Below are 12164 nucleotides of genomic sequence, written 5' to 3' on the forward strand. Positions count from 1 at the left end.
GATCTGTATGGCAGTATCTCGCTAGAGCACTATCATGTTTTTTTAGGTAGTTCTGGATTGGTATAAAAGTCGTCGAAATAAACTAATTAAGTACTGCAATAAAACTTGCGTGTGCGATTACGCGAACATAGCCTAAAAAGTAAAAATGGAAAACATTTATTTTGTCTTATATTGGTTGCAGCCGATAGCAGTAACAACGACAGACAGTGTCACCACTTCTTGTAGAACAACTAATTTGATCGAATAATAGTTTTAGCTTACAACGCATTATTCAACGCTATTTGCAACTTAAGCTACAAAACAGTAGTGCTTTATTTAATTTATTGGTTGATATTTAAGCAAGGTAAATGCAGCCAGTGTACTTTTTTAGGTATCGTTTCGGTTATTTTTTAAATAAAACAAAGAATTAACATTACAATATTGTAAAAAAAACTTTTCCTGTGTATGCACGGATCTGTAATGTAGATTGATAATAAATTGCAAAGCCAAAAATGGTCGAGCAGTATGAAAACGTTTATATCTATCAAGAGCAATCATTTGACATAATTAACGCCCACTGTCCCATAGCGTTGTACGCTTTTCAAAGCAACTGTGCTCCTTGTCGACAATTGACATAGCCTGTATTTTGAAGATCGCATTGTTTCGAAACAACAGGAATAGTTACGTAACAATAAAAATGGGGAATTTTTTTTATGTAAACAAAAAACAGGTAAACAAAATATAAAGTTGTGAATCCAGGGTTTTGTGGAAAAAAACCTAAGCTACTCGCGTACCACCTGAAAAACCTTCGCGTACCTCTAGTGGTACGCGTACCTCACGTTAGGAACACTGGTTTAGTGGGTAGGCCTATACATGAGTCCAGGGACCGAGGAGCCGATATGGAAAGGCGGCGTTTGTCGAGCGTCCTGCACCGCAATGTCAAGCGCAAACCCCGATGTAACAAGTCGAATAAAGTGAAGGAAGAATACAACGGTTTGAAAAGAGTTGAAGTTGTTTTTGGTAAAACTTTATTGTATAAATGTCATCGATGAGTAACAAAAAATCTAAACGTCTAAAAGAAGAAAATGTAATTTTTTACAGAAGATTGCATATTTGCAAAACAAATGATATCAAAAAATGCAAAAAAAAAAATCCACCACTGGGTGGGGCTCGCAACTTGCATCAAAAAATAACAACTTGAAATAAAAACAAAAACAAGCTTGCTTCTGAACTTTAGCATAAATAACATATTATATCAACTCATTTCATAAAAGAAAAATAACAGAATAAAGTTGTACACATTATATGCCAGGGGTGGGCAAATGTATTCAATGGAAGAGCCATTTGCAGAAAATACAAGCACCAAAGAGCCTCACAATTATTTCAATACCATAACGGTAAATAATGCAAGGCCAGCCACAATAATAACAGAATTGTAATATAACAAAACGGTAATAATCAACACAATAATAATAACGGTAATAGCAAAATAACACGCACAATATTCATTAATATCAGTATTTTGTTAACTACAGTAATATCCCGGTTAAGTCCGCAAATTGAATTTTACAGGCTTGTGCGGACTTACCTGGTAGGTGCGGACTTAACATTTTTAGCTATGTTTTGGTGTACGCGCAGTACAGTGGGTAGCGCAAAGAAAATAGGCTACTTCTCAGCACAACAAACTCTTTTAAAGTCATAATAATTAGTGCGTGTTTACACGCCTTTGACAATTATAATTCACATTGTGCTAAATAAAGGACATTTTAACACGTCTTGGAGATTTCTGCCAAACCTAACAATAAATTAACTAAAATCAGCGTTCACCCATTTGATCCCATAACGTGTGAAGTGAGGGTGTTACGCCAGTAAATTAAGCTCTAATAGTGCAGTTTTAACTGTACGAAGTGTCAGGAAAAGGCAAACTTTCAAGTGAATTTCAGAGACTGTAACTTATTACTGCATTGAGTGTCCCAGGACACCCTAGTAAGTGAAGTCTTGCACGAAAGTATGATAAACGAAAATATATGATGTATCTGCGGGTTGACACTTGCGCCGCGCAAGTCTTCCGGTTCTACGTTTATTGTTTAAGAGCAAAGCAAATTGCTGAACAGCCCTCGTTCAGAGAATGGCAAAAATGTGCAAAATATGCAGCAGTTGACGATGCACATGATAATTATGTTTAAACATCCGTTAAATATCTTTAATGTTGTCACAGCGTTTGTTGTGCTTTTAGTTTCTTGTGACATTATTTTAGCAGAGTTGGTGACCTATTTTACAATGAAAAAATATTTTTGATAAACTTTAATCCAGATTTTTTTGGAATTTTTTGCGGACTTAACCGGGATATTACTGTAACTCTTCGGACTCTGTGTCTCGTGTTACGTCATAAACGAAATCTGGCCTAAATAAAAAAAAGAAAAAGAGAGAAACGTTTATAGACGCTACTCTTGGTAACCTTTACAATTTTTTTGAAATTTTACGATTCAACTAGAAGAGCCACAAAAAGGATGCCGGAGAGCCGCAGTTTGCCCACCCCTGTTATAGGCTATAAAATTTTACAGGTTAAGTAAAGAAACAATCAGTTTGGTACAACATTTGAAATACAACTTTGTTTAAAACGAGATAATAGGCAATATAGGTATATACGTCCACAAAATATATTAGTGATTGCTAATTGATATTCACGTTTTTCACATCATTGGATGATTGGAAAAATAGGACAGCCTTAATGTTGGCAACATCTTGGGTTTGTGAAGCAAATGGGCACTTGACAATGGACGCAAAAAACTTTGTGGAATTGGGCAAGCCAATGTTAGGCTCTGCGCCATTTAAACTGCAACAATACAACCGCAGGTGGCAAAATCCTCAGTGTGGAAACAAACGGTCCACTTGTTTTCTTGCGGGTCGTAAACTTCAACCGATTTCTCTTTGTATCTGCGAAAAGATGTACAACAACGATATAAACAATTTGTTAAACTTTAGCAAGCATTATTATTAGAAACAATCAGTGACATTCTTAACCGACGAATATTGTTTAGCATAGTATTAATGCTAAAAACCATAGGTTAAATATATCTAGAAAACATAAACGCCAAGAAAAATGAGTTTCACATCGGGAAAATAGAATTGAAGTGAGCTCCAATCTGAGCCCAAATACAATTAAGAAGCCATTTAATTATTACTCTAACCTTACTTGTGCTCTTTATGACAACAATGGTGAAAGTGAATTCTTAAAGTATTTTTTTGTTTGTTTTAATTGCAATTATATCTGTGTCTCGGGCGAATAGCAACAAAGCCATCATTTTGTTCGCTTTTTAAGAAAATATATATAAAATGGTGGAAACGCAATAATAAATCACAAATAAAAACAACCATAAAAAGTATTAATGGCAGGAACAATGGTTTAAATATATACCTACGAAAAAAAAATACGAAAAAAACATGCGAAAAAAAAATACGAAAACAGCAACTTTATTCGCTAAATATAAAGCCATCGTTTTGTTATCTTATCAGGAAAATATAAAAAATCATGGAAAAGCAACAATAAATCCCACTACAGTTCACCGATTTTATTAAAAGTCGTATTTTTTTTTAATTTATGGTAGTTAAATTATTTTTATTTCGGAATCCTCACCCGCAAATAACATGTAGTTTTCCTTGCAACACACAAGTTGCATGATATTTCTGTCCAACGTTGGTGGGTCGAACTTGAGTCCACGAGTTGCTTCTGGGGTCGTATCGTTCTACTGAGCTCAGCTTTGACCAATTGGAAATATCTGAATGAAATAAGAATTCGGTTCGAAACTACTGCAGGGCTCGAAATGTTTAGGAGCCTTCGTGTCGCTAACAGGCGGAAAATGAAAAAGACGTTTTTCAATTATTTTTATACAACAAAAAACATTGCAAAAGTATTTTACAAAATTATCCAGTAATATTTCGTGCTGTAAGAGATGTTTTTAAAATGTTTATTTGTTTAGCTTTAGCTTATGCCGAAGTGATCGTCAAAATTAGTTTAAGTTGCACACACAACATGCTACAAGAAACGGTGTCATGACTTTTGTCGACATGCTCCCACCTGAAATTGCTTAGTTTAGTTAATAGAGCAACGGTTCTGGTATGACTGAGGTCGTGAATTAGAATCTCATCGTGGCTAGATTTAGCAGCTGATGACTTGCAACTAACAACTAAAGGGATGACTCATGGCAAAGTTGAAAAAATCCAACAAAATTACAATGGATACTGAACTTAAACGAGTATTGGCGATTTTCGCAACTAACGTTAGATAATATTGATCTAGAAGTGCTTTTTGGTTGTTGGGTCGCGCCTCTATGAAGGCGTGTTGGGTAAGTAAGGGGGTGCAAAAGAAAGGGGGCTCACTAAGAAAACCCAACTAAGTGCCACGAACACAATGATGTGCTCGCTATTTTGGAATATACTTCGACGCTTTTCAGCCGATACCTAGAAATGTTAACTATCAGTTTCGCTTTTAGCTTGGTTTCACAGTGGCACAAAAACACATGTGTTTACCTCGCAACTTTTAATTGCTTTATCGCAATAAACATAACGCCACTTTATAGCATTGTGGCATAATACGAAGGGTTAGTCGTAAACAACAACAACAAGTTTACTTATTTGTACACCAGCCCTCTACTGAATATTTTTGTTTATCTTCAGGGACGCCGGAGCGATTTCAGGGCAAGGGGGCGACTTTTTTGGTTAGGGCAACACCGCAGGCGAGCGTAGCGAGCCGAAATATTGGGGTGTCCGGGGGTGCTCCCCCGGAAGTTTTTTTTTTTCAAAAATTCGCTTCTCTCCGTATGCTCTGACGCGGTGTGCATTGGCATACGTAAGCGCTCGGCGGCGTCGCATACGACACGATAACGACGGCGGTGTGCATTGGGCTTAATTGACTTAAAAATGTTAAGTTATGCCATAGGCGTTGTCAGGATGTCTGTCTGAAGAGCTTGGCAAAAAACGAAAATACCCATAAACAGTAACATTTTATATTTTTCTAAAAGTTTGGATTAGGGGCCTAGGCACCCACTTGGCTACACGCATTTTTTTATAAGAAACCCTCTATAAGAAACTGGGTACTCGGATTTCTCGAAAAGAACAATCACTGTTAATCTTAACAGATTCTTTTGTTCCATTGTTCTATTGTTCTCTTAAACAATAGAAAACAATAGGAAATTTAGGAAACTTTTAGTACTCGGCTTGAGCCAAGTTTCTTACAAAAAAATGCCTGTACAACACTGCTCTATGATTTCGGTCGCATAATATTTAACGTTGTGAAAGCAATATATCATTTTTCATGTAAAGGGCACTTTTGCCCTTAGCAAAGGGCAGGAGGGGCGCTTGACCCCCGCGCCCCCCTCTCCGGCGTCCCTGTTTATCTTTAATGTATAAATTGGAGTACTTATCCAATTAGAAAAAATGCCTTGTTATCAATTAGTTTTTTATATACCCTTTACCGATACTGCGTGTATTTTAAGTGTTCCGATAATTTAGGATCGGAGCCGATACCCAATGTGAATAATAGTATCGGCACTCGTCCGATAATAGAACGGTATCGGTGCCGATCCGATACCAAAGTAATATTGTAATTTCAGCAACAATTTGTGATTTAACGCAGCCATTTCTACCTTAAACAATAAAACATAATATACGTCAACAACAAGAAGTAACTAATTTTTTTTAACGCAAAAAAACAATTTTTGCTAATGTTTTTTAACCTGGAAAAATGCATTTTAAAGTTTTAATTTAATCGATTTGAATGTTTGAGCCTAGCAATGACGTTTATATTCTAATATATAAAATATCGTCTATCGCTATCGGAGTAAAATGTCAAGTGTCGGACATCCGCAGTTCAAACTACAAGTTGACCTAATGTGTCGTGATATCTACTTTACACACTGAACAGTTGTTAGCTGGGAACTTGTTGCGCAATATTAAGTTCCTCATCACCTCTTGTGCGTTTTGTTAATTGGAAAACGTTCAGGATTACGGGAAGGGGTAAACAACCGCCATTACCCAGTGGCCCACGCATAACTTCGTGAATACTTAGTGTGTAGTTATTTTACAAGTGGGCCAACAATTTTAAAAGCTCCAGGGCCTTTCCATATTCATATTGGGATACTTTTAATTGTGGTTTATGATCAGAATTGCGCAAATTCAACCAACTGATTTTAGCAACATTCGTATTATTAAATTATAATAATTATATTTCAGAATCTGTTCAAAATAACGTCGTGTCGTCGTCTCTATTTCGGGTAAACTTTAATAAAGAAATCTTTTCTGCTGTTTAAAAGTTTTCTTCGTAAATTTTTAACACAAATCAATGAAAGTAGTTAGTTTTGCGCTTGTTGGATGTCTCTATAAAATATTTATCCACCTATTAAATGTTTTACTAAGAAGGTAAACAATACAATTACCATTGGAACCGCAAGTTGCGTAAATGTTTCCTTGAAACGCAGCAACTGATAAACCATCTCTAGCTTCATTCATGTGTTGAATTGCTGACCACCGATTATCCGAGAACTTCTCACATGAGTTGAGGCGGGATGAGTTGTTCCATCCACCAATAACAAAAAGTGAACCTGGCAAAACAACAAACAAAAACTCAACACAAAAGTTTATTATCAACCAAGATTCACTGTTATTGGTAATTTTCGACAGTTATTTCAAGCTTTATATATTTATTTTTTTAAATCTTTAGCAACTACATTTGGGTCGCCGCGAAAAAGGATTGAGAAACACTAAATGACGTATTTTTTTATTTTTTTGTCAGCAACACCCCACTAACTAAAAACTTTAACAAGATAAAGGCACTGTTTTAAATATATTTGTGTCGACCTATGTGACAGCTCTGGTGTCGTTTAAACCGACTTGTATCCTACTGTTCGTGGCAGGACTGTGAGTCGGTGTGAAACAACAGCCTACGTAAATAAAATAGGGTGGATATACAGCAATCCGCTCATTGGGTGGAACTCCACATTTTCAATTTATAGTGTGCTGCATTTTCAGTCGTGAACTTGCTGTTGTGCAAGACTCCAGCCAAATAACTCCGAGCCTTAACCTGCGATAAATTTTATCCGGCGGCCACAAGCCAGGTGCAATGTTTTTAGTTAATAGGCCTGGTTTGTGGCCCGCAAACATAACGCGAAAAAGTGTGGCCCGCGATGCTGTCAATCTTGGATAACCCTGGATAAAACGATAGAAAGTTGGCAACACTCACAAACAGCTGATAGCGATGCGAGGTAAAGTCAACTTTTATCCTTACCTTCAAATTCGACCATTGCGTGGTCTCTTCTCGGTTGCATCAAGTCAAGGCCCTTGCTCCAGGAATTGTTGTCGGGGTCGTAGATCATACAAGTTGATAGTTGCATGTAGTTGTTATCACGACCACCGGTGACGTAGATCAAACCTGGGTTCAAATCAAAATATTTATATTAAACGGAGCTTTAAACACAAAATATACACAAAACATTCGCAAAAACAAGCTCATATATTATACACAGGCAATTGTTCATATTTCGTCATATTCCGATCGAAATGTTGAAGTTTTTGAACAGAATACATTTTTTAATACGCGAAAATGAGCACCAAAAACTACACATTTGCCAAAATGACGAACGTTAAAAAATAGTATTCATTCATAAGATATCGAGTTGTAATTATTAGTTCAATTAAAACGGGAGAACCTAAAATTTCCACTTTATCAGCAGTCTCCTCAGTTTATAATAAAACATGGTCAATTTATGAAAGTGACATATTTCAAAGAAATGAATATGCAACAAAATCACAGGGTAGGAATGTAAGATACGGAAATGCGTTCCTAAGATAAGTACTCGACCCGGCCGAGTAATGCACTGTGCCGAGTATTCGAGTTTAGAACTTTGTGAAACCACTTAACTTGGTGACCGACATATTTTTGTTTGCCCCTGCGCAGAGCTTATGTTCGTATTTTATTTAAGGAATTTTGTTCGTGCAAGTAAATTAAATATGAATCCCAACAATTAATGCATGTCCAGTAAATAAATGAACCCAGCCACTTTGATTTGACGGAGGGTGACATTGCTGGTTATCAATAAAAATATGAAGTTATACTTTACACGACTTCCCACAATATATAAAAACATAAATTACATTTTAAGTCAGAGGTTCCCAAACTGGGCGCCGCGAGACTTTGCCAGGGGCGCCTTAAAATCAGGTGAAAGTTGTTCTATTGCAATGATTTTCAACTTTTAAAACACATGTCCAAATAAATAAACTTGTGGAACACCAAAAGAAATGCAACGGTTTGAAGTTACGTTACGGCACAGCCTAATAATTACAAGCAATCACAGTTTTTCTGCTTTCTAACTTATTTTATTGTGGTATTTGGCTTGTTTTGAAGAGCATAACTTGGTATTTGGGCAGAAATTGACAAACGACCAACACGAACACACATTCTACTGTATTTGTAAGTTGACGCACGATTCGTGTCTTTCAAACAACAAACTTCTATATTTTTCTTTTTTTATTGGCTATTGGGTAATAGAAGCTCAATATAATGGTATTGTCAATGTCACAATGGTAGGCTTACTCAATTAAAATCAGATGCTCTATTTGGGCCCATTGTGCAAAGCAAATAAGTTTTTGTAGAACAGCAGATAATGTTGCGCCGATTTTTGTGGATAGTATCAGTCAGAAGTTAATTATAAAATACTAGTTAGCCAAACTATCCAAGGTTAAAAGGACAGGGTAGGCACCGTTCTGCATTCAGTAGGGCGCCGTAAGTTTTAATGAGTTTTCAAAGGGCGCCGCCCATAAACAAAAAGATTGGCAACCGCTGGTTAAGGCGGTTCATTTAAAAGGGGTTCAAAAATGTTAAAATAGGCACGAGCAGCATGTTCGGGGTTCTGAGTTCAACTTCGAACCCACGGTTTACTTGCAATGCTTGAATCCTTACGACGACGTGAAGTTAGAATTTCAAAAAGTTTCCGGTAAATTTCTAGAAATGCTATTTAAATCTTGGGGAAAACAATGTTAATATTAAGCTCGTTTACGCAACAGGTTGTACAAATAAAATGTCTGCGGCGAAACGATTTTTATAATTTTTAAAACTTGCAGTGAGCATTTTAATACAGACGACGGACTTATTGCGGACAGCCAAGAGTCGACTAAATAGTGAAACAAGTCTGTAACGTTTCCGTCAATTTTCAATGCCGAAGCGAACGTGCGTATGTTCAACATAGGTTCACTTATTTTTTTCAATAAATAATGTGTTTCTCACCATTTGAAACAGCACAAGCGGCATCACATCGACCTTCTGGCATATCGGCCAAAACTGTCCAAGTTCGATCAGTGAGGTCAAACATTTGGCAACTTTTCGTGTTTTTACCAAATCCTCCAAAGATGAAAACCTTGTTCATAAACTTCACAGCGGTCGCGCGAACAACTGGCAAGATCGGTTGCTGGAAATATACGAACATAAGTTGGGTAAAACGCCACAGTTAGACGCGCATTAAAACAAACACACAATCAGGAAATATCATGTATATCAATCAAATTTCAAGGGCTATAACGAAAGCACGAAATAAGCCGAATAACACAAACTTTGTTAAAACAGGCTTAAATGTTTTTGGATAACAAACTACTAGCGGCGCCCAAAAGCTTAGTACTGAGATTTATGTTATAGATTTTTAACCCAACACGTTTGATTTTTTTTAAATTCCCACAAACTTTCGTCACCTGTAACATTATAAAGCTACAATGAATTAAGAAAGCCTCGTGAGAAGTCTGGAAGGTATACGACTTTACGTTATCACAATACAGATTGCTTTACAGGGGCTTTGATTAACGCAATATACAGCAACACCCAAATATTGCTACACCACGATATGCTGTTTGGTGGCGCCCTTATGCTATAAATGACACCTAAAATAGAAGCGGTTGAAAAATACTCAACATCTGTTTGTGCTGTCAGCGTAAGCGGAGCAAAAAACGCGATTGGGCAAAAGTGGCATAGAATTTTACGGTTAATCATATGTACACAATATGTGCAACTTGTTTAACAAATTCCCATCAAGTTTTGTTATCTGCAAATCGTTTTGTTTCGGTCAAAATTTAATAAATCAATTAAGTGAAGTTTTTAAAAATAGTTTTATACTGCACAGTTCACTTTGGTTGTTTGTTGTTTTAGTGGAAAGTGAACTTTGTATTTTTAATAATACACATGTTTATATATACACAGTAATTATACACCATTATTTACCGGCAATACTTCTTTTTGCTTAGTCACTACATCAATTAGAACACATTGTTTCTCTGAATTTAAACCTCCAACCATCAGAATCTTTGTTGATTCTGCTTGAGAGTAACACAATTCAAATTATAAATTGAAAAAAAGCACAAATTAAGAGACAGAGAGAGATGTGTAGCAGTACACATCTAAATTAGAGAATAAACAAAAACAATATTTATAGAATTTTAAATATATTTCTTTAGATTAGAAAAATATAGAATTAATTATTTTTACTTTATGAAGTCAATATAAGCAACAAAACACCTTTTTAATTCTATATATTCAAATATGGGCAATTTTAGATATATTTCTATAAATGACTAAATTTTAAATGCATTACCGCTAAAATTGTGTCGATATTCTGTTTCACAATTGATTAATTATTTGAGTAGCTTTCACATTTACCTTCTTTAATAGCGACTAAAAAACGAAAAATTAATGAATCAGAATAACAAACCTGCAGCAATAAAAAATACATATATGCAAAAATGCTGGTATATGCTACACATATAATGTTAGACATCAGATTTACACTTAAATATATTTTGATATACACTTAAAATAACTGCTGATAAACTAATAGTAACCTTGAGCTTGGGGTTGATGACCTTGGGGTTTGGGTTTTAGAAGAAAATTTCTCATGGCATCCATCACAGAACGACAACAAGCAAAATTCTCTCGGACAAGAAACTTAAAAGCAAATAACAACATAGTTGTAGGTTAACAATTATTTATACTAAAAGAATTCAGCTTTAAAGATGTATGCTAATTTGTATGGCAAAATCAATGCATTAATTTAATTATAGGCAAAAACTTAGTACTGGTGAATTAGAAGTCAGAACCCGAATAATAAAACATGATCGAATGTGAAATTTGTTTAGAGAAAAAAATGCCATCTTTAATTTGTTTTAATTTTACCATTAGTTTAGCAAGGTAAAAGTAATACACAACATAAAAGACACAAAAAACTACTGTATTGTACATTCATAAACAAATTGAAATTTTAAAATGTAAAAAACAAATTGATTTTTTAAAGTTACTGCAGCAGTAATTTCATGCAAACCTAGTGAGTTAAGGCAATTGAAATAACTAAACCAACCTCATCAATAACAGTGGTCTGCAAGAATTCACCAGAAAGAGTTGAAAGGTCAAGTTGAGAGAAGAGGTTAACAAAATGTTCCCTACGACTGGAAAGTTTGAAGTGAACCCATTGAATAATTCCAGTGAAAACAGACTCTCCTTGTTTCTAAATGATAAGAAAAAAAACACAAACTGTGAAAAGTTAATAAGGTTGTCTAAGTATACATATATGTTAAACACAAACTGGAATTTAGAATAATTAGACAACCTGATATTAAAATGCACCACAATCCTAAGTCAGCAATACCCTTTTTTAAATCCCATCTTTATTATTTCCAGCCTCAATTAAAAAAAAATGTCATACTTAAGTTACCTTGGTATTTTCATGATTGATTATTGCAGACATAGAGTCAAAATCCAGTTGTTTAAAGTCATCTTGTTGCACAACAGCTTCAAAGTTGTCATGTATCACTTGTTTTGCTCTTTCCTCTATTTCGGTGAGGTGGTATCGCTGGGCATGAGCCAGGATTTCCAAGCAATTATCGACACCCACCATTTGCAAGATGTACTTGGCACAGTTGGATTTAAGAACTATAAAAAACAAAAAGTGTGTTCAAAAATTTAAAATAAATAACCGTAATTCGCAATATTGGTATGAAACTTAAAAACAGAGACTATTGTTATTAATTATACAGTTGGAATTGTTAAACAGGCATTACATGCTGGAATTAAAAATATTCTGTGAATTTAATTGTTCTTTTAAGTAAAGAAATATTAAATTAATAGATTATTATATATATAAATACATCCGATCTGT

At 35.2% G+C, this 12164-nt stretch overlaps 1 protein-coding gene across 1 annotated transcript; it reads right to left on the bottom strand.

Moving 5' to 3' along the window:
- Positions 1-2864: 2864 nt before the first annotated feature.
- Positions 2865-11938, bottom strand: LOC146131575 (kelch-like protein 7; the record flags this gene model as incomplete). Its single annotated transcript, XM_083380344.1, has 9 exons — positions 2865-2916; positions 3617-3758; positions 6414-6578; positions 7262-7405; positions 9257-9437; positions 10238-10332; positions 10855-10957; positions 11367-11513; positions 11721-11938. Coding segments are annotated over 9 exons (1247 nt in total), but the record flags the coding sequence as incomplete, so codon positions are not given.
- Positions 11939-12164: the final 226 nt, after the last annotated feature.

This window comes from Ascidiella aspersa, unplaced genomic scaffold, assembly GCF_963924565.1.
Source record: "Ascidiella aspersa unplaced genomic scaffold, kaAscAspe10.2 SCAFFOLD_419, whole genome shotgun sequence".
Taxonomy (NCBI): domain Eukaryota; kingdom Metazoa; phylum Chordata; class Ascidiacea; order Phlebobranchia; family Ascidiidae; genus Ascidiella; species Ascidiella aspersa.